The sequence below is a fragment of the Echeneis naucrates genome, chromosome 12 (genome assembly GCF_900963305.1).
Source record: "Echeneis naucrates chromosome 12, fEcheNa1.1, whole genome shotgun sequence".
NCBI classification, from domain to species: domain Eukaryota; kingdom Metazoa; phylum Chordata; class Actinopteri; order Carangiformes; family Echeneidae; genus Echeneis; species Echeneis naucrates.
Window position 1 is genome coordinate 11,688,803 of NC_042522.1, and position 21,352 is coordinate 11,710,154.

A 21,352-nucleotide genomic window follows, 5' to 3' on the forward strand; every position below is an offset into this window, starting at 1 on the left:
TGCTGACGTTTGCGGCTACCACTTCCGGCCATGCGCACTCTCTCCCACCAACATGGCGCTGGTAAAGTCGGTCTACAATCTGCTCTTCAGGAGAACCTCCACCTTCGCTATAACCATCATGGTTGGAGCGGTTTTATTTGAACGGATGTTCGACCAAGGAGGCGATACCATTTTTGAGCAGATGAACAAGGGGGTAAGTTTGTCGGCGGGTCTTTCTGACGGCCCGTTTCATCCTGACCTTGTAGGCAGAGGGCGAAGCGGCGCCAATGTTAGCTAGGATAGCTAATCTTAGCTAGCGCCTGTACACGGATCTCTGTTTTTGTTGAGTGCGTTTAAATGAGACTCACCTGACTCAATCCACTGTTTACTGTAGAAACTATGGAAACACATCAAACACAACTACGAAAGCAACGAGGAGGAATAGGACGCCACCCTGGGTCACATAAGGCCGAAGCGTAACTGTTGTCACACTTCCATCATCCATTCTTCCTGGACTTCACACCTGAATCGAGCAGCGGTCAACATGGACAATATGATAAAGGTCGTCTCGGCGGACTGCGGCTGCTGGAGGACCTGTAGGACCCGAGCGGCTGTTCAGATCACCATGAAGATGGAGCAATGGTTCCTGCCATCTGATCACAGATCTCTGTTTATATGTGTAATGCCTTCATTCTCCCCCCAGATTGTAAATGGTTAAATTAAACACGTGTTAATGTCTTACTGACAGCGCAATGTTTTTATTCATCACATCATATACAACGATTATGTGTCACATATCATCAGAGTATAAACAAATTCTGCTGTCGCATAATTTACTTTTACAAAGATAAAGCCACATTGTGTCGCTAGCCCTTTCTTGGTAAAAATGTATCTCTGTTGAAGTGACATGGAAGGGAAGTTTTAAACAATGTTGTTATTCTTGGTAAAACATTTGTTTGTTTATTGCCTATTTTCAAGCCATTTTAAATGATACAGTTAATGGACATCTTTAATCTCCATATAATCAGGCTGCAGCTGTTTTTGTAGGTGGTGATATGCCCACATTCCGTTCTAAATCCTCACAAAGTCTTCCAGCTCAAATAATTTTGTCGAGAGCATCTAAACATTGGTGTTGCTCGACATCTCTACACATCTATACTGCACCTATACAATAAATAATTTTTCCCCAATATGGATTTGTATTATCACACTGAGTCACCAGTTGCCAAAGCCTGAGTTAAAGTAAAAATGTACACCAAATAAATTTTTTCATGCTATATTAAAAGTTTATAGTAAATGAAGACATCAGATGGAAACTTTCGGAAGAATCGCACAAAGTTACAACCCTTGAAGTACGTAGCAAACAGCTGCTCTTAAATCTTAGGCCTTTAGATGGCACACTAGTACTTCCTATCCTTTTGAAAAACTTCAGAGCTGATAATTTAACAAAGCGACCACAGTTAATGGCTCAGTTGTCACTGCAACACCCAGCGTTGCATCTCACGTGAGTCCATAGCAAGCATCACACATCCCTTTAAACATATTTTAATTGAGAAACATGTACAAGTGGCAAACATTCAAGCAAGTGAGCTTTAGCTATGTTTTTGAAACAGTGAATATGTAAATCTTACAAAGGTAGTGAGCATCAAAGGTTGAATATAAAATCAAGCGTTAAGTTGAACTCTTTTTGTAAAAGGTGTAAACACTTTTTTCTTTTTGTATAATATGGAAAAATGCAAGACAAATTGTTTGCACGGGTTCCTACGGTCCAGTGATATACACAAAAAATTGAGTGGTGACTCTCCATTGCCCATAGGCATGAGTGTGGATTATTATCTTTGTATGTCTCTTTATGTCATGTATGTTATAACCTGTTCAGGGTGTAGTCTGTTCTTCCCCAATTTCAGCTGAGCCTGACTTCACCCTCCCTGCATGTATGATCACTATAGATAATGGATGGATAGACCACAAAGAGTGTAGAACAGTTAGCCAGTAGATGATGTTCCTGAAATAACTGACCAATCTGTGGGGCCAATTAGGAGTGGCAATAATATTCTGACTGTAATGGCATAGTAATAAATCTAAAGAGGAATTCAGCTCTCCTGCAAATGTTGCAGAATCGCTTTTGCTATATTATAGCTGTAGATACATGAATCCAAATCAGGCTGTAAAAACTGTATCTTTTATCCAGCCCCACAGTCTGGTGAGCCACAGGCTTACGCCCAAGTCTGATAAGTACTGTATTTCAGGTGTGAGCATTTTTTCACAAGTTGTCCTATACTTGGGATGAATGTCTTTCTTCATGTTGTAACCCAGGATCGAAGACTCGCCAACTGGCTGCCAAGGCAAAAAATGTCTGTTCCAAATCTGCTGGGCCTCAACTGCATTTCCTCCCTCAATGCAGATGGCTTTCATCTCTGCATTTCTTCTCTTCAGCTCATTTACCTCACGTTTCATTCTCTCCCTGCCAAATGCTTCTACTCTGGCCCAGAAAGTAGCATTAAAGTGCTGATAGAGTCTCCAGTCAGCCTTATTCCATTCCAAAGCTTTTGTTCTTAAGTCAGGGGTCAGTTTAGATACAGATGAGCTCTTACGAGCATTTAACTTAAAATAAATAATGTCCTCCATAGTCCAACAGAGAGTGTCTTTTAGCAGGATGAGAGACTCCTCAAAATACTCTGCTATGAGGACCAAATCAAATTTTTTTGATAAATCATGAATGTCTCTCACTATACGTGGGTCATCATCTTCAACGTTGTTATCAAAACCAAAGTCAAAAAAGAGCAGATTTTTGAGGTAGAATGAGTTGTAAGCTTCGGGGCTGTAGAAGGTCTGAGGATTGTTAAGAAACTCCTCCAGTTTGTTGGAATTGAGCCTCCACGTGAGAGGAACCGCCCTGTGGTAATAATGGAAGGACGACTCAAAGAGATCCACTGGGTCACGTAGGATGGTGACATACACAGCATCAGGAGGCAGGAGCTTCACCACTTCTTGGTGGTTAAAGCGCATGTGGTTACAAACAATATTGAAACACTCTCCGGGCCTGTAGTCCTTCACTTGGGAGCACAGGAAAGGCGATGGGTAGTGGAAGTCATTGCGCCCATCAGGGAAGGCAAATTTAAGTTTGTGCTTTTCCCCAAATCTGAAGAGGATGTTGAGTATAGTGCTGCTGGCAGTTTTATGGGTCTTCATGAACATGATGTTCAGTGCAGGGGAGCACTCCTCTGCCTGGGATTTGGTGCTTTGAGAAGGTGAGGTCATATTTTTCCTCAGTGATTCTGCCATTTTGATAGGACAAGTATCCTCCTGAGAGCCCCTGTAAATAAAGTATATGAGTATAATAATCAATCTATAATAACCAAAAAAACATTCTTTTTTTTTTTACCTATTTATAATTTACCTGATCTTCACATTTGCTTGGTTTGTTAAGCAGTAGAGCATCAACATGATGTTGGTCATTACAACCCACAGAATCAGAACTCTTATTACAGGTGTGCACTTGGTTCCTTTGAGGCCAAACATTACTAAATCCCAGGCATGAACCTGAAAGGGAAATCAGAAAGCATATGTGATGCAGAGAAAAAAAAAAAAAAAAACAAGATAGGAAATCATCAATAAACACCTTTTTGGATTTTGCTGTGTAACTGTTGTGTTGTCAGAAAAGCTGAGTGCCTTGTGTAGCTCAAACAGCTAGGATGTCCTGCTAGGCTACACTGTAAAAACAAACAAACAAACAAACAAAAAAAAAAACAATAGGCTTTACCACTGCTAAAAAGAAAAGGTTAAAGAAAGTCATGGTTAAATGCAGAAGTTAAAGTGCAGAATAAGGAAGGCAATTTGAGCAGAGATATTCCAGATAAGCAAGAAAACCGCTGAATCATTCTTTCTGTCAAAGAAAGCCCTCATGTTTACACTTTCAACATGTTATGGGTATTCAATTGCTCGAACAAAGAGCAATATTGGGACATTAAAAAACAAGCTTGGGTATGAATGCCTTCTGACAGCACTGTGCTCACTTGAGAAAATAGCTAAATGAAAAAAAAAGCTAATGAATAAAACAGGTTTCCACTGAGCAAAGTTCCCATACAGCGACTTCATTAATGAAGCGTTCCAGAAAAAATTTAAATAAGTAGTATGCCTGTAATACTAAATCATCCTGACATCCAGACTATGACTAATATGAGTAATGTCAAAGAACAGCACACTTATGGAAGTATGTGTGGATGAAAAGTGGTTTCTTTACCTGCAGATGACCACACCAGCAGTGTTGGGGGCTGAAAGGAAAACCTCTGTTGTTCAGCAGACTGTTTGCACTCCAAAGTTAAGTCTCATTGGCTTAGAGGATGTCAGATATGAATGCCACTCCCACACAATGTGAACTGTGTTATTAGATACGTAGATAAAAATAAATCTAATTTAAAAACATTTGGATCATTTTGTTTGTCATGTAAGGCTGCTTTAAGTATTCAGAATTGATTCTTAAGAGATGCTTAATTGAAGTCACTATATTTGTAGTAAGGTGAATATGGATTTACTGTTGAAGATAAACTTTACCTTTGTGTTGCCAACAGCAGATAATAGTGATGACATGGATGATGCAAAGATAAAATTTTTGTTTGTTTGTTTGTTCATGAAAACCTGCTATTCCAGTCAAACTATACTGAGTCACATTGCCTTCTGAGATTTGAAACAACTAAAGAATGAATCTGTATTTAAATGTAAAATGTAGTGACAACAGTACAAGAAAGTTGAATGTGCATATTGAGCGCCAATAAAGATGTTGTTATATGTTGTAAAAGGAAACATCCAGTTGGCTTAATTTCACTTGGGAGGTCCTGTGTTCTTCGTCTTAACATCAGAAATCATAGCAGAGCACATACATCTGTGTGCCGTCTTCTTAAACCAGCTGGATGTTTCTCTTTATCTCAAGATACTTTGACGCAGCTGAATTATCTGAACAGAAATCCCACTTCTCTCCAACCTGTGTGTGTTAAAGGACAAAGCTGTTGAGATCACTGACATCAAACTACGTCAAAGGGGTCAGTCAGCTCTATGAGATAAGAAAGGTAGCTCTTCCATTTCCAATGTTCACTGTCAACATGAACAAACACAACTCACACTTTTTTTTCACATGAATACTTTTTATTGCATTGATTATTACATATATTTCATAATTGTAGAAAATGTCACACACTGATGAAGCAGTCACAAGGAAAACAAACTAATAAAAGAAAGACGTCAAAAGCAATGTTTCCAATAAATAAAAAATTCAAGTCACAAGACATTAAAAACAGGTTTCTTCCTGTAAAAAAAACAAAAAAAAAACAAGTCTCTATTCTAAAAGCAGCTCAGAGCAGCTGTTTTAATATCAACGTCATCTATGATTGTCTGTAAATTATAACAATTATTTATATTGTTACTGCATTTTATAGGTAATATTTCATTAAGGTCTATGGCAAAAATTATGTGGCAGTTCTCATACATTAAAATGTAATGCTGTCATTTTGGTTTCATCGGACTAATCCTTTTCCTTGCTGTGCAAGTGACGTCTTTAAATTTGACATCAATTGCAATTCAGGCCAACTTCATAAATTTTCTAATATGAACTTTGGCCAAACACCCCAAATATTTCACAGGTTTAAAAAAAACACAGATGTCGTTTAAAAAAAATAAAATTAAAAAAACCGCCTCTCACGCCGAGCAAAACGGCTCTTGAAAGGCTAAGGCACTGACGTAACCAACCCTGACTACAATATCAAACTGAATGAGGAAGGCATTTCCTCACATACAGCTTATGCAGCAGGCCATGTGCTCTGAATGTACTCAGGTACGCATTTGTTAGAAATCACACCAGTACCCGTGTCAGAAAACAAGATCTGATGTACGTGATGAGCAGATGACTTTCTTCACTTTAGGAAAAAAAATAAAAAAAATCTGTCACAAACATCCCCTTGCTAAAATCGATATGCTGCATTATAATCAACAAATGGCATGCTAAGTTGATTAACAGTGTCATATAATATCTGAAGGTGCTTCTAAAATAACGTATTCCTGTTGGAAGAGTGTGCAGCAATAACTAACGTGTTGTACTGTCAGCACTTGTTTCTAATCAATCTTGAGAAAACAAGATGAGAGACAGTTAAGTACTTGTATTTAAAAAAAACAAAAACAAAAAAAGAGCATTTTATCATTTATACCAACACAATTTCATACTGTTTAGCAGAAAAGAATTCATTTGAAGAATAACTTTACCATAACCAGCTTTAACTAAAATAAATTGATATTTAATGACAGAAAATCACTTCTTTGAGGAGCAGCATATGTATTGCTACATGTATTATCATAGCAATTCTTTAAGCAATCAGTTATTATAGATTTAAAATGTTAGTGAGTAAGACAGCACATCTTTCTTTGACAGTGTACAGCCTAAAAACCAAGGGAAAGGACATACGTTGTCCTTTTCTAAGAGCAGTTACTTGGTAGTATGGTGCAGTCAAGAAGGTGGAATGCTTACAGAAATATTCCAGTATGCTTTCATGGTCCTGTGGCTCAGTAGACAGGGGTGTAAAAAATCTGCCCGCCCATCAGCCTGCGCCTGAGCTCTTTCCACAGGAGGCTGCGCTCTCTTTGGGATCCCTTCATGAAGCCACGGTTCTCTTGAGCACGACGAGACAGATAGGGAATGACCTCATTGACTGGACCATAGGGAACATACTTATAGACAGGAAAACCAGCTTGACCTGTTTTAAAAAGATAATGCAAGTTAGGTTGAAACCAAGGCCCACTATCACCACTATGTGTTCATTTCTTGTTATGACTTGTTTACTGTTGATAAACAACACTCAGATCTGGAAGTAGTAGACACAAGACCCATTGCTGTTCTTCATATTTTCGCTACACTTTCAATAAATCGTATATTTAACAAGGTATAACTGTGCTAGGGGTTAAATGTCTATTCAATCTTTTCGCTTAAAGGAGAATATCTGATGAGTAAATGTTGAATTAAGGTTATGCTGATAAATAATAATGGGTTGTTGACACTGGATATTGTGATTTGACAAGGTCAAAACAACCTTTACTTCTTGCTACTGGAAGATTAAATCTGCTACATCATCATCATTTGTCTGCTATTTTACATTAGGATGAGGTTCAGGTTGTGTCATAGCTACCGTTGTGCTCTTATACTGTATATCCAGAGTAATCTAGCAGAACCAGTTTTACCTCAAAGGAAAACATGGGATCTGACTATCACTTTAAGCTCTATCACATGCACTTAACCATGTACAGTGCAAAGTCTACAAATATCAAGCAATGATATGTCAATGTTCAGCTTGCATATCCTCATTTATGGATTTTGAGAAACTAGAGGTTGTTTGCAGGACATCTACAGCTGGGACAGATAATTATTACCTTATTTGCTGTCTGAGTATTGAAAAGCTGACACCTGCAGTGATTAAATTTCAGTCCAAGTTCAATTACCACATGACCATGTGATGTAAGCTTCCATCGTTTCATAACTTACTGTTTACTTTTAGTATTCAAGCTGAGCACAACATACCTAGCGGGAAGCTGATCTGGTCACACATGCCCAGCAGCTGTCCGAAGTAAACTTTATTCTCACTAGGTGAAAGGCCCATCTCGTTCATTCTGAAAAAAGAGAAACGTTTGTTATATAATGAGAGTGTCCATTAGTGTTGGAAAGTCTTTCTGTAAATCCTTTCACTGCTTTGGAAAGTTAACACAGAATATGTTTCGCTTGACCAAAACCCTCAACAATAGTTTGTCCCATTATGTTTTAGCCTTATTAAATTTGAGGTTTAAAGCTTTCATGTGTGCTTGATACTGAATGAATGTTTTACTGTGTTAGAGTTTTCCATGCAGGCGTGAGAAAACAACGTACTTTTCAAGAGTAAATTTCACTGTGTCCTCATTGTGAGATGCAACCATGACGTTTGCTTTTCCGTTGCATTCAATCTCCTCCAGCACATACTCTAAACACCTGAATAAACAGCAAGGTAAAGATTTTGAATTAGAAGAAATTTACTAGCTGATCAATATATAATGGTAGTAATTCGAGACTCACTTGTGGTACATCCTGTTTGTGGCCTCATAGTCTGGGTTTATTGGGTCTTCGTAGCCAATCTCCTTTGCCCTGGCTCTCTCTTGGTACATGTAAGCGCCACGGACCAGTTTGGCACCAAAGTACCAGCCCTCACGTCTTGATAGTTCAATATCAAGACTTACATTATCATAGGCTTCCTAAAAAAACAAAAAACAAAAACTGTATAGACACACGTATACACACAAATATGACAACTGAGGAAGTGGACGTTTTAATACTCAGTGAAAGTGTACATAATAAACCAACACAAGCAGACTGTGGTCTCACCTTAAGGTAACACTGGAAAGTGTTGAATATGATTGGCTTCTCTCTGTTGAATTTTCTCTGCATTTCCAGGGTCAGTCGACTAATAGCAGGCTGGAAGTATGTCTGCTCAGCATCCACCATTAGCCTTACCCCATTCTCCAAAGCATACTAAAGCAGACGTATATAAAATTAAAACAGTTCTATACATGTCACAAGAGAAATCAACAAAACAATTTATTTCTGAATCAGGCTTTTAGTAGGAACACAGATATGCTTGTCACACTCGTTTCAGGTTGCTCACCTTGGCCAGAACATCCACTCTCTGCAGCATTCTCTTCATCTGTCTCTCCTCCTCTGCCGTAAACTTCTTCAATAAAGGCTCCAGCTGCCCCGTCTACCCAACCAGCACAGAAAACATTGAACTATTTGGACTTTGTATTCTACCCCTTCAGAATAAATGCACAAACTTAATCTTTATGCAAAAGGCACCACAGCAGTTGGGTGGGCAGAGCAGAAGTGAGAACAGGATGGTCTGTCCTACTTCTCCTTTCAAACAGAAATAAAAAGTATCCAAAGTGGCCTCAGCTGTCCGTGGCTACATGAACGTGTACATGTGAAGTCCACTTACATCAACATTGGAAAAAACATAGAATCCTAAAAGATGCAGAAGTATTTACTAGTTGGGATAGGGTTAGATATGATATTGCACCAGCAAGCCATCATCAGAAGATTAATTTCTTCTTCCAATTTAAGTACTGAAAGGGGGGGCGGGCTGTAGTCTGACAATTTCTTTTGATAAATTATAGTTTACACCACTACCAGTAATATAAATGTTCAATTTTTCTACAGAGCAAAGTACATGGATTTCCGGAGAGGATGTTTTTCCCCTCAAACTTGATCAATTTTACAATTATTTTTAGCATTATCATTGTTGGGTTAAGATTAGTATATAATAATAGTTATGATACAAGTAACAATTATGAATCATTTTGTTGCATTCTGTTACACCATAAAGCTCCCAGTGGGAAATGGGAGACTGGAATTCTTCCCCCACCTTCATTCACAGTCTGGACACACCCTTTAACATTTAAATGACAGTGACTCACTTCAAGGTTTGGCACCATCAGCAGACTGGAGATTTTTGTTGTATCGTTTATTAAACTGTTCCAATCAAGCAGATCTATTGTTCTGGAAATAAGATGTAGGAACACTTTTAATATGGAAAACACTTTCAGAATATTTTTGTTGTTTGGCCAAAAATACAACTCCACTGATTTCATTCTTATCTGGTAATTAGCATTTCAAACAATAAAGTTTCTTATCTGCGAATTTAATAGGCCTGCTAATTCAATAGAACTGGACATACTGGCTTAAAACAACACACACCTGCAGTAATGTGTACTGTTACGACTAATGAGTAATTGTCTTACCCCGACAAACCCAGCTTCTCTCCGCTGAACCAGTTTGCTATGTCATTCTTAGCTCCAACACCAAGCTTAATCATACTTGCCTATAAAGAAATATTTCAGTGATTAATATGGTGCATCATATGGCACAAAGAGTCACAAAGGCTTTAACACAGATCAAGTCTTGTAAACAACTAAATATAATTGAGGAGAACATTTTGCATGTGTTCACATTAACATACTTCTAGTTGTTCCAGTTCCAGTTTTTGATCCAAAATCATCATTTCAGATTTTCCCTGAAGAGCTGCAAGGAAATTGAAGAACTGTCTCCATTTAACCAGGACTTCTGAAAACTGAAGCTGTTAAAACACAAAACAGTTCCTTAAGGATTAAGTTACAGTATTGCTTGTGATAACTGTGATGAGGTTAAACCTGACAGGTTTGAGGAAAGACACATTTCAGAATTTCAGTGATGACAACAAAGCAACAAACAAACAAATTCCTCCATGTATGTATTTCCGGTGTTACCTTTTTGTTCATGTTGAAGAAACAAGTTAAACTTACAAGGAACTGTGGGCGTCCGAGGGCTGTCATTTTGATGGCGGAAAATCCATCAGCAGAGGCTCCACCTGAAATATGTAACAAATTTAATATCATTCCATTTCTGTATTATTCTCCAACTTTAAATACTTTGTTTTTTTACGTTGGCTTTTGTTTGTGCATCTTAATGCAATAACCAAAGTCTAACATATTATATTTCGCATTTGCTTCATCACTTACCGGAGGCTTTAATGCAGTTTATGAATGTCTCCATTTGCTTGTCACACTTTGCCTCATCTGCATAGAAATAGGTACGAGCACTGATAACGCCCCCGCGTCTGTCCCCAAACTGACGATGAGCCTTGTATTTCTTCTCACGATGAATTACATCTGGCATCCGGGGGGGAGGGGGGAGGGAAGCCATGAAATTAAAAAAAACATCAATGGTAATAATACTAAGCAGAACCATAAAAATAATACTAATAATACAGTTATTTATTTAATATAATTTAAACCGCCATATTTAGAAATCATATTAGACACAGATTCCATTTTCAGAGACACTATTCATAATTTTAGGAGAATTTGCCAAATAATTTTAAAAAGCAGTTTGTCTTTGCTCATCATTCATTAATACATGAATTGGAGAATAAGTGTTGTCACTGAAAAATGTTAATTCATATTACATTTTCAAATAATATTAGGATAATGATACACTTGAAAGTAGTATGAAATATCAAACTGTGACACAAGCTTCTCCTGACTATGGAGCATAACAGTTGTTAGATCCAGATATAACCAGTTCTAGAGTACCAACCAGGCTAGAGTACATTGCTATGTAACTTAAAATACCAATCCTGACATTTGACATGGAGTCCTGTTGCCTTTGGCCCAAGATGAAGTGACTGAATTATAAACCTGCAGTTCAGTGTTGCCTCTTAGTTACATTACAATAGATTTAACACAGAAAAAGGTTATCTTAAATTGGTAGACATACCTGGACCTTCTTTCTCTGCTTCAGAAACACATGAACTGAAAAACAAAGAGATTATCGTTAATTCAGTGAAAGTCATTTCATCCCCCTTATGCATTTTCTTGTGGATGATGCAAATGGAAAAAGACACAATGTCTTTACTTTCTATTGATCTATATCAGAGCCCAGCAGTACTCTAACCAACTTTATGTAACTTTCAGACTGGTTGATCATTAAAGTTTTGTGTCAAACATAAACATAGGAAGGTGTACACAATCTATTATGAAAGAAGAAAAACATTTTTATTTTTTTATGTTCAGGGGAGAGGCAAATGTTTTTCTTAATTTAAACCAGTTTAGCTTGGGATCCTCTTGTGCAATTTTTAGAACTACTTCCTAGACATGTTATGACATGAGAGACGGATTGGGTAACAGAAGAAATCCTCTATTCAATGTGTGGAGATAATACTCTTTCTTTTTGTCCAAAGATAATTTAAGGCTGAATCAAAAAATATGGTTGGATTTAGTTCAACATGCGCATGTTCATACTGTTAAATAGTCCTTAGGTAAAACAAGCCTAATTCCTCTTTGGGGCATTACATAACCTTTCTGTGTCTGTGTGTTCACGTCCTATTTAGGGCCTCAGCTCATTACTCTACAAGGATAGCAGTGTTTTCATGAGACCATGCCCCTGCTGCTCAACCTATCAGAGTAGAGAGGACTGCCCCAAAACAACCAACAGATGACAGCCGATGTTTTGGTGAAAAGAGATCAGATGAAGCACATCAGGTTTTGATTTGAGTGTGTTTATATGGAGGATACACAAGCTCACATGACATGAATTTGATAAGGGCCATAACAGAATCCAGAAATAAAGTAATAGGTTAAGAAGAAATATAAACTGGAATTGCTGTTGAGTAAAGTTCAGCTAAATATATTGGAAACTATGTTCTCTGTGTAAATGAGATAGCTGAGTTTCAAATATCAGTGCTGCACATTTTGAAAGGTGAATTTCCAGGATTCCAGTTGCCATAATATTCTATCCACCTGTGTCCTGCTTAGTTCAAACAGGTGGGAGGACCAAGAGTAAACATGAGTTGTGTTGCCCTTTCTAAATTACTCTCCGTAATAGAAATGGAAACACTTTATTCACTTGTATTGATGACAATGCAATGAAGCTTGCATTTTATTAAGATATTCATTGCAACATTTTTATCTTATTCCCAAAACTGCTCTTCCCAACATGGAGATAATTTAATCCTACATGGTATGGCATGCTGGAGAGGTGGTGATTGGGTGAGGGATGGGACACTGCTTTAAATATCATATTCAAATTCTTCCCCACTTTTCCAGGAGATATTGTTATGTGACAGTCACACACAGTGACGGTTTGAAGCTAATAATAAAACAAAAAAACAAAAAAACAAACCAGTCGTTGTAATTTATCTCCTCTGTTGGATGTGATCAACGTACTCACTCCATTTCCTTCTTCTCTGCCTCCTCTTGTGTCAAGTCTTCTTCAACACTGTAGTCCAAAACAGCCCCGACACCAAAAGCCTGGTTCTTCTGAATTAAAGGTTTGATGGAGTTGTGGTCTTCTCCTGCCACAAACTGGCCATAGAAAGTCATCTTCATGATCTTTTCAAACATCCACTGGCCAAGCAGTTTCTTGCTCAACTCCATCAACTGATAACGGTAAGAAAGAAAGAAAAAGACATGTTGTTCTACATTAGTGTTTTGTTGCTCATTGCCAAGACCATTAAATAAACATACATGTTATACTTATCTTTATGGTAATGTCACCACCAAATAAGTACACATATTATATACATTTAGAGGTAATTACCTTTGTAGGAAATAGGGATATAACAAGAAAATATGTAATAGTAATTATAATAAATTCATTTTGTTTATTATCATTCTTAAAAGCTACACAACTAAAATGATAAAACCTTCCAAACATTATAAAGCAAATACAGAACACCATAAAATAATCTGAAATAAGCAATAAGAAGGGAAATTGATTGCAAATGCAAGACATTAAAAATATAAAGATGGTTTGTTTGCTTTAAATGAGTTGTTCTGCAAAAATGCTCTTACGAGAAATACGGAATAAATGATTTTTTTTTTTTTTAGCAGCAGGAAAGTTGGAAACTTCAGAAGTGACTCACTTCTCTGTTCTTGTCGACCAGCAGGTCGATGGTGCATAGCTTGAAGACCAGCAGACTTCTCAGCAGCTCCATGTTTGCCTTGCTTTTGTAAGCTTCTTCGGTGTTGTCGAAGTCGATGTGGATTTTACTCAGCCGTGTTTTTGCGTCTGATTTTGGTTTCTGGCAGAATTCAACGGGCCCGGTTTCCACCACGGCGCAGCCTCCCATCGGCTGCTCTTTCTCTTCTTGTGTTTTGGTCGACGCGACTGCTGATCGGCATCTTCCGGATGAAACGCGGATTTTACTGAGGTTGGCCGAGTTCGCCCTGAAGACAGCTGCTGTGAGTTTGGTGTACGACATGGCCTCCCGTCTTCTTCCCCTTAACTCAACACAGTTTAAAGCCCAGAAAGAGCCGGAAAGACTCTTCCTCAGACCGCCTGAATGATGGGACGGAGCGCGCGGCGGTTGACGAATTAGCTCGTGCACGGTTGGGGGCGTTACCTCACGTGTCACGTCACGCTGCCCGAGAAGCGCTTGAACACCAAGCAGCTGGGATTGTTAAGGTGAAGGTATCAATTTATTAAGATCCAGACAAATGGCATTTCTGACCTTACAAACCTTCAACTACACTCACAAATACACTCTACAAATACTCTATTGTCTCAAACAAAAGAAGAATACTTTTTCTTTTTTTTTTGCATGGATAGTGTTGTTAAGGGATAATTGTGCTGTGGTGTGGTAACCTTAACCCCCATGGAGAACTTCAGCAATATATTGGTATTTCATCCAGCAATGCTTTGAAAGCTGGTATTACTGCTTCAAAACAGTCTTGAAATGGCCAAAATTGGTGTGATTCAAACAAGCAAAAAAAAACAAAACAAAACAAAACAAAACGTAATATACATAATGTGCACAAAACAGAGATTCATCTTGCTCTATACAGCAGTGTGGGCCAACAATAATCTGTCCAAAAAATGGGAGGTAACAATACCACAGGATCAATTTGTACAACTACCCACAGTTTTCCAACAGGTGTTGTTTATCATATCCCCCAAATCAGTCACTCTTAATAAAATGTTGCAAAGTGTCAGATTCAAGATTCAAAGCGTTTATTGTCATGTGTACAGTAAAGAAACACGTTTCCCTGTACAATGAAATTCTTTTTTCTGTCCACAATGAGGTAGCCCTGTTGGTCTTACTGCAGGGGGTCAAGGGTGACCGATATGCTGCTCTGAATGGGAGCCAGTGATTGGAGTGAGTGCCACTGGCCTGTAGTCATTCAGGCAAGTGGGTTGGCTCTTCTTGGGAAGGGGGATGATAGCCGTGATCTTGAGGCAGGTGGGGATGATGCTCTGGCTGAAGGAAAGTTTGCGGATTGCGGTGAGAAAAACAGCCAGCTCGTTGGCACATGCTCTGAGAGCCCACCCAGGAATGTTATCTGGTCCAGCTTCTTTGTGGGGGTTGATCCTATCTGGTCTGATGAGATACTCGCATACTCAGCACAATCCTGTATACTGACAGAAGAGTCCTCCAGGGCTGCAGTTTGAAACACATCCCAATCCAGAGTTTAAACTGTTTGGTGACCGGGTTTGTTTGTTTCAGTCTTTGTCTGTAGGCCGGGTACAGTAACAAAGAGATGTAGTCCGACTGTCCGAAGTGGGGATGGGATGCACCACATATGTTGCTGTAAACATACTCCAGTGTGTTTTTATCACAGGGGAATGTCCACATGTTGAAAATATTTTGGGAATACAGACTGTAGATTGCACTGATTGAAGTTGCTAGCAGTGGTGAAAACAGCGTTAGGATGAGCCGTCTCTAACGTGCTGATGACATTGTGGAGTTTGCTGAGCGCTGCCATGGAGGGATGGAAAGAGCGGCCAAAAACACAGCAGTGAATTTACTCAGCAGATAATAGAGGATGGCACTTCAGCAGTAAAAACTCCACAGTCTGTAAACAGTGTGTATATCTAGCACTGATGGCGGGTGGGGGGGGGTCTTAAGCCCCCCTCAAGCAAAAATAAAAATACTGTAAGCAGCTGCAACCAGAATACTCTGACAGCTCATCTGCAGACATCCCAACCCAAGAGTGTAGAGGGGCTGTGCGCACATATTATTGATCATGTGCACATACTAGAGAGCTAGCATGCGTGTCTATGTGTGACCGACAGACAGTTAAAATTTGTAAGCCCCCCCAATGAAAAATCCAGTCAACCCCCCAGCTCCCCCAATGAAGAATTTCTGGCGCTGTTACTGCCCTTTAGCTTGGCCGGAGGCTGCAGTCTGGTCTCCTCAGTGTACGGAGTGATGTGTTGTTATCCAGAGACCACACGTTAGCTAGTAAGAGGCTGGGTACTGGTGGTCACTCTCATGGGGTCAGCTGGTTCACTAGAGCTCAGTGTGTTGGTGGCCTTCACAGGATCAGTGGTGGTGGCTGCGTGGACGAACAATGAGTTGTAGCTCCAGTGGTATAAAACCAGTAAATCCAAGGCCGGGTCCAGTCTGTGGAGGGATCTAATCTCTGGGGGCTCCATTCTAGTCTCTAGTCTCTGGAGGGATTCAGTCTGTGGAAGGGTCTAGTCTCTCGGGAGGTGGGGGGTCTGGTCTCTGCGGAGGTCTGGTCTCCATTCTCTGGGGGATCCCGTCTCATCTCTAGTCTCTGGGGGATCCGCTCTCTATGGAGGGATCTAGTGTCTGGAAGGGTCTGGTCTCTGTGGAGATCTGGTCTGTAGTCTCTGGGGGGGTCTAGTCTGTGGAAGGGTCCACTTTCTGCGGCGGTCTAGTCTTTACTCTCTGGGGGATCCAGTTTCCGTGGAGGGAAGGGCTCTATATCGTTTGCCGTGCTGTCGCCCAGTTTCACAGACATTTCACCCATCATATAACCCGGGAAGCAAACCCACAGCCTTCTTTTTGTGGGATGACAGCACTAATTGTTAAACCACCGTGCTGTGCCATCTGTATTTTTCATTTACATCCCGGTTCATATACAGATGCAATATTATTTCGATATGATAGATCTATACTTTATTTATCCTGAGGGAAATTCACTTACATGCATCATTCACACAACATGCTGTTCCAAACCTCGTATACTTTTTAGTAGCTAATTTATGTATTTAGCAAAACATCGGGAAAAAGCTATGTTGACTATTTTACCACTGGAGGGCAGCAGAGAGCTAGCGGAGCTCTGTGAGCTGCCGGATATCCGGAGTCGAAGAAGACACCGAGCCGCTTGCTGATGTCGCTAACTAACACGGAACTAGCACGGCGTGCTAATCGGTATCATTAAACATACAAAAGGTGCCCACACGTGTTTCGAAAGGTAATAACACGTTTTTTATTTCCCTATTATTTACAACACACGTTTAATATGTATTCCTTAGTTACTGATACCTTTCGGTGTGGTTCATTTTAGCCGTAACAGACGCTCGTTAGCTCGACTTGCTGACCTTACATATCAACAAAGAGCCGATGTATGTTGAAGGCTGGAGCGCAGAGCGTGGTCTCAAGTTATCTTTCGGTCTGAAGCGGGAATCGGGAAGCTGCATGGCCGATTAAATTGCAATTATTTGATGGCTCTCTGAAGGCGTCAGAGAAATCGCTTGTAGAGCAAGTAACCCGTCGGAAACGTCGGCGGCTAACGCTAGCATGGCGGGCCACTGTCGCCATGGGCTACAGCGAAAGGTGAACGGCTGGCAGCTGCCTTTGTGACAGACACATCACTTTGAGTTAATGTGTGCACCCAGAGTAAATAATAATATTGTAATAAATTATTGCATCTATTGGCATCAATTTTTCGTTAGCAGGTGACAGATGGGCTTTGTCGGTTCACCGTCTAGTTAATGCGGTGGTTCAGTATTAACATGAAGCAAAAGACTAAGGAGGAAAAAAAAAAAGAGAAAGAAATGAAACTGTTTATCAAATGCAGTTTAACACTCATCCGGCATGTTAAGTGAATAAAAAATGCAGCAGGCGTATATTTAAAAGATAATTACAAATTATAACTTTATTCTAAAGAACGGCCGCCATAAATTCTAGGTGTGTTCAAGGTAAATGTTTTTCATGATCAGACAGGAAGTTGTTGTTTTGATGTTGTGCAGCCATTTATTACACTGTACACTTTGGACGTGTTGTGTCCAAAGTAGAGAAATTCACAACAGGCCATTCCCTGTGTAGTACTCCCACTTTGCACTTTTGTTCGATTTTCTTTGGTACATGCAGGTAGGTGTTTATTTAAATACACACGGACAACAAAGTCAAGAATAAATCTAAATACATGAACAGGAACATGATAAATGTGTAGCATATTAAATGCTATGCAAATCAGCCATGTCAGTTAAATCCATGCCAATCAAGCGTTAATGCAGATGTTTTCAAATGAGGCGCAAGATGTTGCAGGCTGGTTTAAAGAGTATGAATGCATGTCCCATTTTCTAAAACCTTAATCAACTCTCATGCCAAATAAACAGTTAACGATAGTTTTTCAGAAGCCAACCAAAAATTGTTGGGGTTTTGGCCTTTAATTTGTCATCCATCTACGTTTGTAAGTGTCTAATCACATGCAGAAGTCAACAAACCTATTTAAGCGGTTATACCACTAGTTTTTTTTTTTGTTGTTTTTTAGTACATTATCTTCACATGATGCTTTTAATTTCCAGTAAATATTTACTAGTGTTGCTGAGCATTCATTACCGTGTGTTTCAAAGTTTTCAGGCTTGGATCCGAGGCCCTGTGCCGTTTGTCTTGAACTCTTCATTTACTACTCTGATGGCTGCATACTCCTTCTAGAGCTGTATTTTTGTCTAAATTAAGAATTTGGAGACGGATGGACTAAGTTTTGGATTGGGACTAGCATTAGGATAAGGACCACTCCAACAGCTATTTGTGAAAACACGAGGTGATCTTACAGTCTGCAGGTGCCTCCATTCTGTGTCAGCAGTGCCACTCAATCAACCACCATGTCAGATGGACGGATCTATGTTGGGAATCTTCCTGTGGATGTCCAGGAGAGAGACATTGAGGATCTCTTCTACAAGTACGGGAAAATCCGTGAAATTGAATTGAAGAACAATAGAGGCACTATCCCTTTTGCCTTCGTCCGTTTTGAAGACCCACGGTGAGTTTTTGGGATGGTCTTTGCCAAGTCGAATCACATTCCCCATGTTGGATACCATAATTTCTGTGGTATAATACCGTCTCCAGTGACTGCCAGCAGGGAATGGATGGAGATGGCTTTTCCAGGTCAATGCCCAGTAGTGCAACAGGCGTACTTTGGTAAGGAGTTCTTTGCTCTCTTCTCTTAGGGATGCAGATGATGCTGTCTATGGAAGGAATGGATATGGATATGGAGACTCCAAGCTGCGTGTAGAGTATCCTCGATCTTCTGGTGCTAAATTTGGTCCAATGGGAGGAGGTGGTGGTGGTGGTGGTGGAGGAGGAGGAGGACCTAGGGGACGATTTGGACCCCCAACACGAAGATCTGAATTCCGCGTCATAGTGACTGGTAGGTGGACGTCATAGCCAGTTAGTGTTTGTCTTTCTCTGCGACCTGGAAGTCGAGGGTCCTGGTAGGAAGGTGGACTTCAGAGTCATAGGCAGATATTTTCCTTTTTCTCTCATGGCGGATTGGAGGACAAGAGGGCCTAGTTGAAGACATCATGAGTCATAGGCAGATACGTTTCTCTCTCTCTTATGGCGGATTGGAGGACAAGAGGGCCTAGTTGAAGACATCATGAGTCATAGGCAGATACGTTTCTCTCTCTCTAATGACGGATTGGAGGACAAGGAGACTAGTAGAGGACGTCATGAGTCATAGGCATATTTGTTTCTCTCTCGTGGTGGATTGGAGGACAAGGAGACTAGTAGAGGACGTCATGAGTCGTAGGCATATATGTTTCTCTCTCATGGCGGACTGGAAGTCAAAGGGACTGAGTGGATGAGGTCAAGTCAGCTCCTTAAGTCATGAAAAACAAAAGGGTAAACTGAAACCGATCATGTTGGCTGCACAATCCCAAACACCAACTATAGTGACTGGTAGGTGTCCTTTTGTTTTTGTCTATCTTAATTTGTTGTGCACTACTTTTATCTTATTGTAGCATGTTTTTATAAGCTGTTAGAATTGGACTTCTTATCTGAAACTAATCCCATAAAATCTTAGGTTTGTAGCTTGATCACTCATACTAAAGCCAATTTCAGCAAGTTAAAATCTGAATTTAACAATGATTAACTACCTTTGACGAAAAATGTCAGCAATTGGAACACTTTGTACTGAAGCACTGAGTTAAGAAAACTGTTATTCCAAGAGAGCACCATCATGGGATACAGCCAGTCTGTTTATTCCCAGCATTTCAATTTCAGTTGATTTTTATCATCAGACTTCATAAAAATTGTATAAAAGATGTGTATGTTTGCAAGGGATTTAAGGAAGTAACTTCTGTCCCTGTCACAATCGCCTTTTAAACATTTCAGGACTGCCACCAACTGGGAGCTGGCAGGATCTGAAGGATCATATGCGTGAGGCAGGAGATGTTTGTTTTGCGGATGTGCAGCGAGATGGAGAGGGTGTGGTGGAATTTCTCCGTAGAGAGGATATGGAGTATGCTTTACGACGACTGGATCGGACTGAGTTTCGTTCACATCAAGTGAGTGCTAATGATATTTATTTATCTTTTATGCTTAAATGAAAAATAAAAAATAAAAATAAGAATGTCTCTTTTGTAGGGCGAGACTGCTTATATCCGTGTCTATGAGGAGAGAGGCACTCCCAACTGGGGTCGGTCACGTTCCCGCTCCAGATCAAGAGGCCGCTATTCACCCCCCTACCATAACAGAGGATCTCCTCCTCCACGCTACCAGTCGCCTCCACGCCACGCGATGTCGCGCCATAGTCCACCCCCTAGGAGGCACCCCCCACAGCATAGCCCTCCACCACGTCATTATCGGTAGAAAGTCCTACCGTTTATAGAGGAATTGGGGAAATGTTTTGTAATTCTACTGTTTTGTTTTTGTTTTGTTTTTTTCGTTTGTTTTTTTTTTACCCCAGGCCTCCTTGTAGGATACACCATTGTTACTTCTTGCTACATACATTCCATGGTCAGAATCTCCTGAACACTTATCTCCCTCCCACGGCCTTAAAATCTTTTCTTTATTTTTGAAACTTCATGTTATTTCAGTGCAGGTTTGAAGATTTTTTTCTTATGGTAAGATAACTATCTGATCACTGTCTAACATTGGAGGTTTCTTTTATAAAGAAATCCTGGGTTGCAGTGTCAGACTTTGACAGGAACCAGTACAAAGATGTAATGTTAAATTGTCCAAAATTAATCACACAGTTCTGCAGCCATCAGGTTAAAGGTCATACTGCTTTTTAAACTCGTGACAAAATTTTCCTCTTTGTGTGTCACATTTTTGTAGCTTTAAGTAGAAAGTTTTTGGCAATTTAAGAACCTGTGAAGCTAATCAATATCCTCTTAAAAAAAACATGTCAAATTAGTGAGCCTTTTAGACTAGTGACACGTTGACTGTGAGCCTCACCTGTCAGATTATTTTTTTTAAATCGTGTGTACCTCTGATCGAGGAGGTCTGAAGGTGGACTATAATTTGTATGCATCTCTAATGTTGTTTTTGTTTTTTGTTTTTTTTTTTCTTTACCAATAAAATGCAAAATTTTACTGTTGTTTCATTTCTTGTCCTAACACTTGTCTTCAGTAGGTCATTACCATATTCAGGATATGTGCAGCAAACTTGACAGAACTGTGACTATTCTAGTGCAAATGCTAGTCCCAATTCTTCACAGTGGCTGGAATATCATTAATTTTACTACAGTACAGGCCAAAAGTTTGGACACACTTTCCCATTCATTTGAATGAGGTGTGTCCAAACTTTTGGCCTGTGCTGTATGTACATTTCAGTGGCATCTGAAAATGATTGGAAACAGC

The 21,352-nt window shown here is 39.7% G+C and overlaps 4 protein-coding genes across 9 annotated transcripts; 2 read left to right on the forward strand and 2 right to left on the reverse strand.

The window, feature by feature from the left end:
• Positions 1-39: 39 nt before the first annotated feature.
• Positions 40-1,169, forward strand: uqcr10 (ubiquinol-cytochrome c reductase, complex III subunit X). The gene is made up of 2 exons (XM_029515739.1): positions 40-193; positions 374-1,169. Exons 1-2 carry the CDS (start codon positions 53-55, stop codon positions 422-424), a joined length of 192 nt encoding a protein of 63 aa, XP_029371599.1. The 5' UTR covers positions 40-52; the 3' UTR covers positions 425-1,169.
• On the reverse strand, positions 728-4,253 carry gal3st1b (galactose-3-O-sulfotransferase 1b). Of its 3 annotated transcripts, XM_029515736.1 has the most exons (4): positions 4,223-4,249; positions 3,602-3,692; positions 3,380-3,522; positions 728-3,295 (listed from the first exon to the last, which is right to left on the reverse strand). In XM_029515736.1, exons 3-4 carry the CDS (start codon positions 3,499-3,501, stop codon positions 2,140-2,142), a joined length of 1,278 nt encoding a protein of 425 aa, XP_029371596.1. In that variant the 5' UTR covers positions 3,502-3,522; positions 3,602-3,692; positions 4,223-4,249; the 3' UTR covers positions 728-2,139. The 3 variants fall into 3 exon arrangements, with proteins under 3 accessions (XP_029371596.1, XP_029371598.1, XP_029371597.1); XM_029515738.1 differs by lacking the exon at positions 3,602-3,692 and having other exon boundaries at positions 4,223-4,253; XM_029515737.1 differs by lacking the exon at positions 4,223-4,249 and having other exon boundaries at positions 3,602-4,147.
• An 860-nt stretch (positions 4,254-5,113) lies between these two features.
• Positions 5,114-13,888, reverse strand: prodha (proline dehydrogenase (oxidase) 1a). The gene is made up of 14 exons (XM_029515434.1): positions 13,437-13,888; positions 12,743-12,951; positions 11,291-11,325; positions 10,534-10,683; positions 10,318-10,382; positions 9,996-10,112; positions 9,778-9,857; positions 9,454-9,535; positions 8,649-8,741; positions 8,369-8,515; positions 8,063-8,238; positions 7,880-7,978; positions 7,538-7,626; positions 5,114-6,719 (listed from the first exon to the last, which is right to left on the reverse strand). Exons 1-14 carry the CDS (start codon positions 13,773-13,775, stop codon positions 6,529-6,531), a joined length of 1,872 nt encoding a protein of 623 aa, XP_029371294.1. The 5' UTR covers positions 13,776-13,888; the 3' UTR covers positions 5,114-6,528.
• Positions 13,889-15,606: 1,718 nt separating this feature from the next.
• On the forward strand, positions 15,607-21,061 carry srsf9 (serine and arginine rich splicing factor 9). Of its 4 annotated transcripts, none has more exons than XM_029515439.1 (5): positions 15,607-16,737; positions 18,325-18,531; positions 18,719-18,918; positions 19,884-20,056; positions 20,136-21,061. In XM_029515439.1, exons 2-5 carry the CDS (start codon positions 18,374-18,376, stop codon positions 20,358-20,360), a joined length of 756 nt encoding a protein of 251 aa, XP_029371299.1. In that variant the 5' UTR covers positions 15,607-16,737; positions 18,325-18,373; the 3' UTR covers positions 20,361-21,061. The 4 variants fall into 4 exon arrangements, with proteins under 4 accessions (XP_029371299.1, XP_029371298.1, XP_029371297.1 ...); XM_029515438.1 differs by having other exon boundaries at positions 18,355-18,531; XM_029515437.1 differs by having other exon boundaries at positions 15,609-16,737; positions 18,332-18,531.
• The last annotated feature ends 291 nt before the right edge of the window (positions 21,062-21,352 follow it).

Bases quoted from the DNA above. Each gene is read 5' to 3' on its own strand.
- srsf9 (XM_029515439.1), top strand. From the start codon at position 18,374: ATGTCAGATGGACGGATCTATGTTGGGAATCTTCCTGTGGATGTCCAG. The intron at 18,532-18,718 runs GTGAGTTTTTGG...CTCTTCTCTTAG, and splicing joins GTCCGTTTTGAAGACCCACG to GGATGCAGATGATGCTGTCT. The intron at 20,057-20,135 runs GTGAGTGCTAAT...TCTCTTTTGTAG, and splicing joins CTGAGTTTCGTTCACATCAA to GGCGAGACTGCTTATATCCG.
- uqcr10 (XM_029515739.1), top strand. From the start codon at position 53: ATGGCGCTGGTAAAGTCGGTCTACAATCTGCTCTTCAGGAGAACCTCC. The intron at 194-373 runs GTAAGTTTGTCG...TGTTTACTGTAG, and splicing joins TTGAGCAGATGAACAAGGGG to AAACTATGGAAACACATCAA.
- gal3st1b (XM_029515738.1), bottom strand. From the start codon at position 3,501: ATGTTTGGCCTCAAAGGAACCAAGTGCACACCTGTAATAAGAGTTCTG. The intron at 3,296-3,379 runs GTAAATTATAAA...CTTTATTTACAG, and splicing joins CAAGCAAATGTGAAGATCAG to GGGCTCTCAGGAGGATACTT.
- prodha (XM_029515434.1), bottom strand. From the start codon at position 13,775: ATGTCGTACACCAAACTCACAGCAGCTGTCTTCAGGGCGAACTCGGCC. The intron at 10,383-10,533 runs GTAAGTGATGAA...TACATATTTCAG, and splicing joins AAACTGCATTAAAGCCTCCG to GTGGAGCCTCTGCTGATGGA. The intron at 8,516-8,648 runs GTGAGCAACCTG...CGTCTGCTTTAG, and splicing joins GAGTGGATGTTCTGGCCAAG to TATGCTTTGGAGAATGGGGT.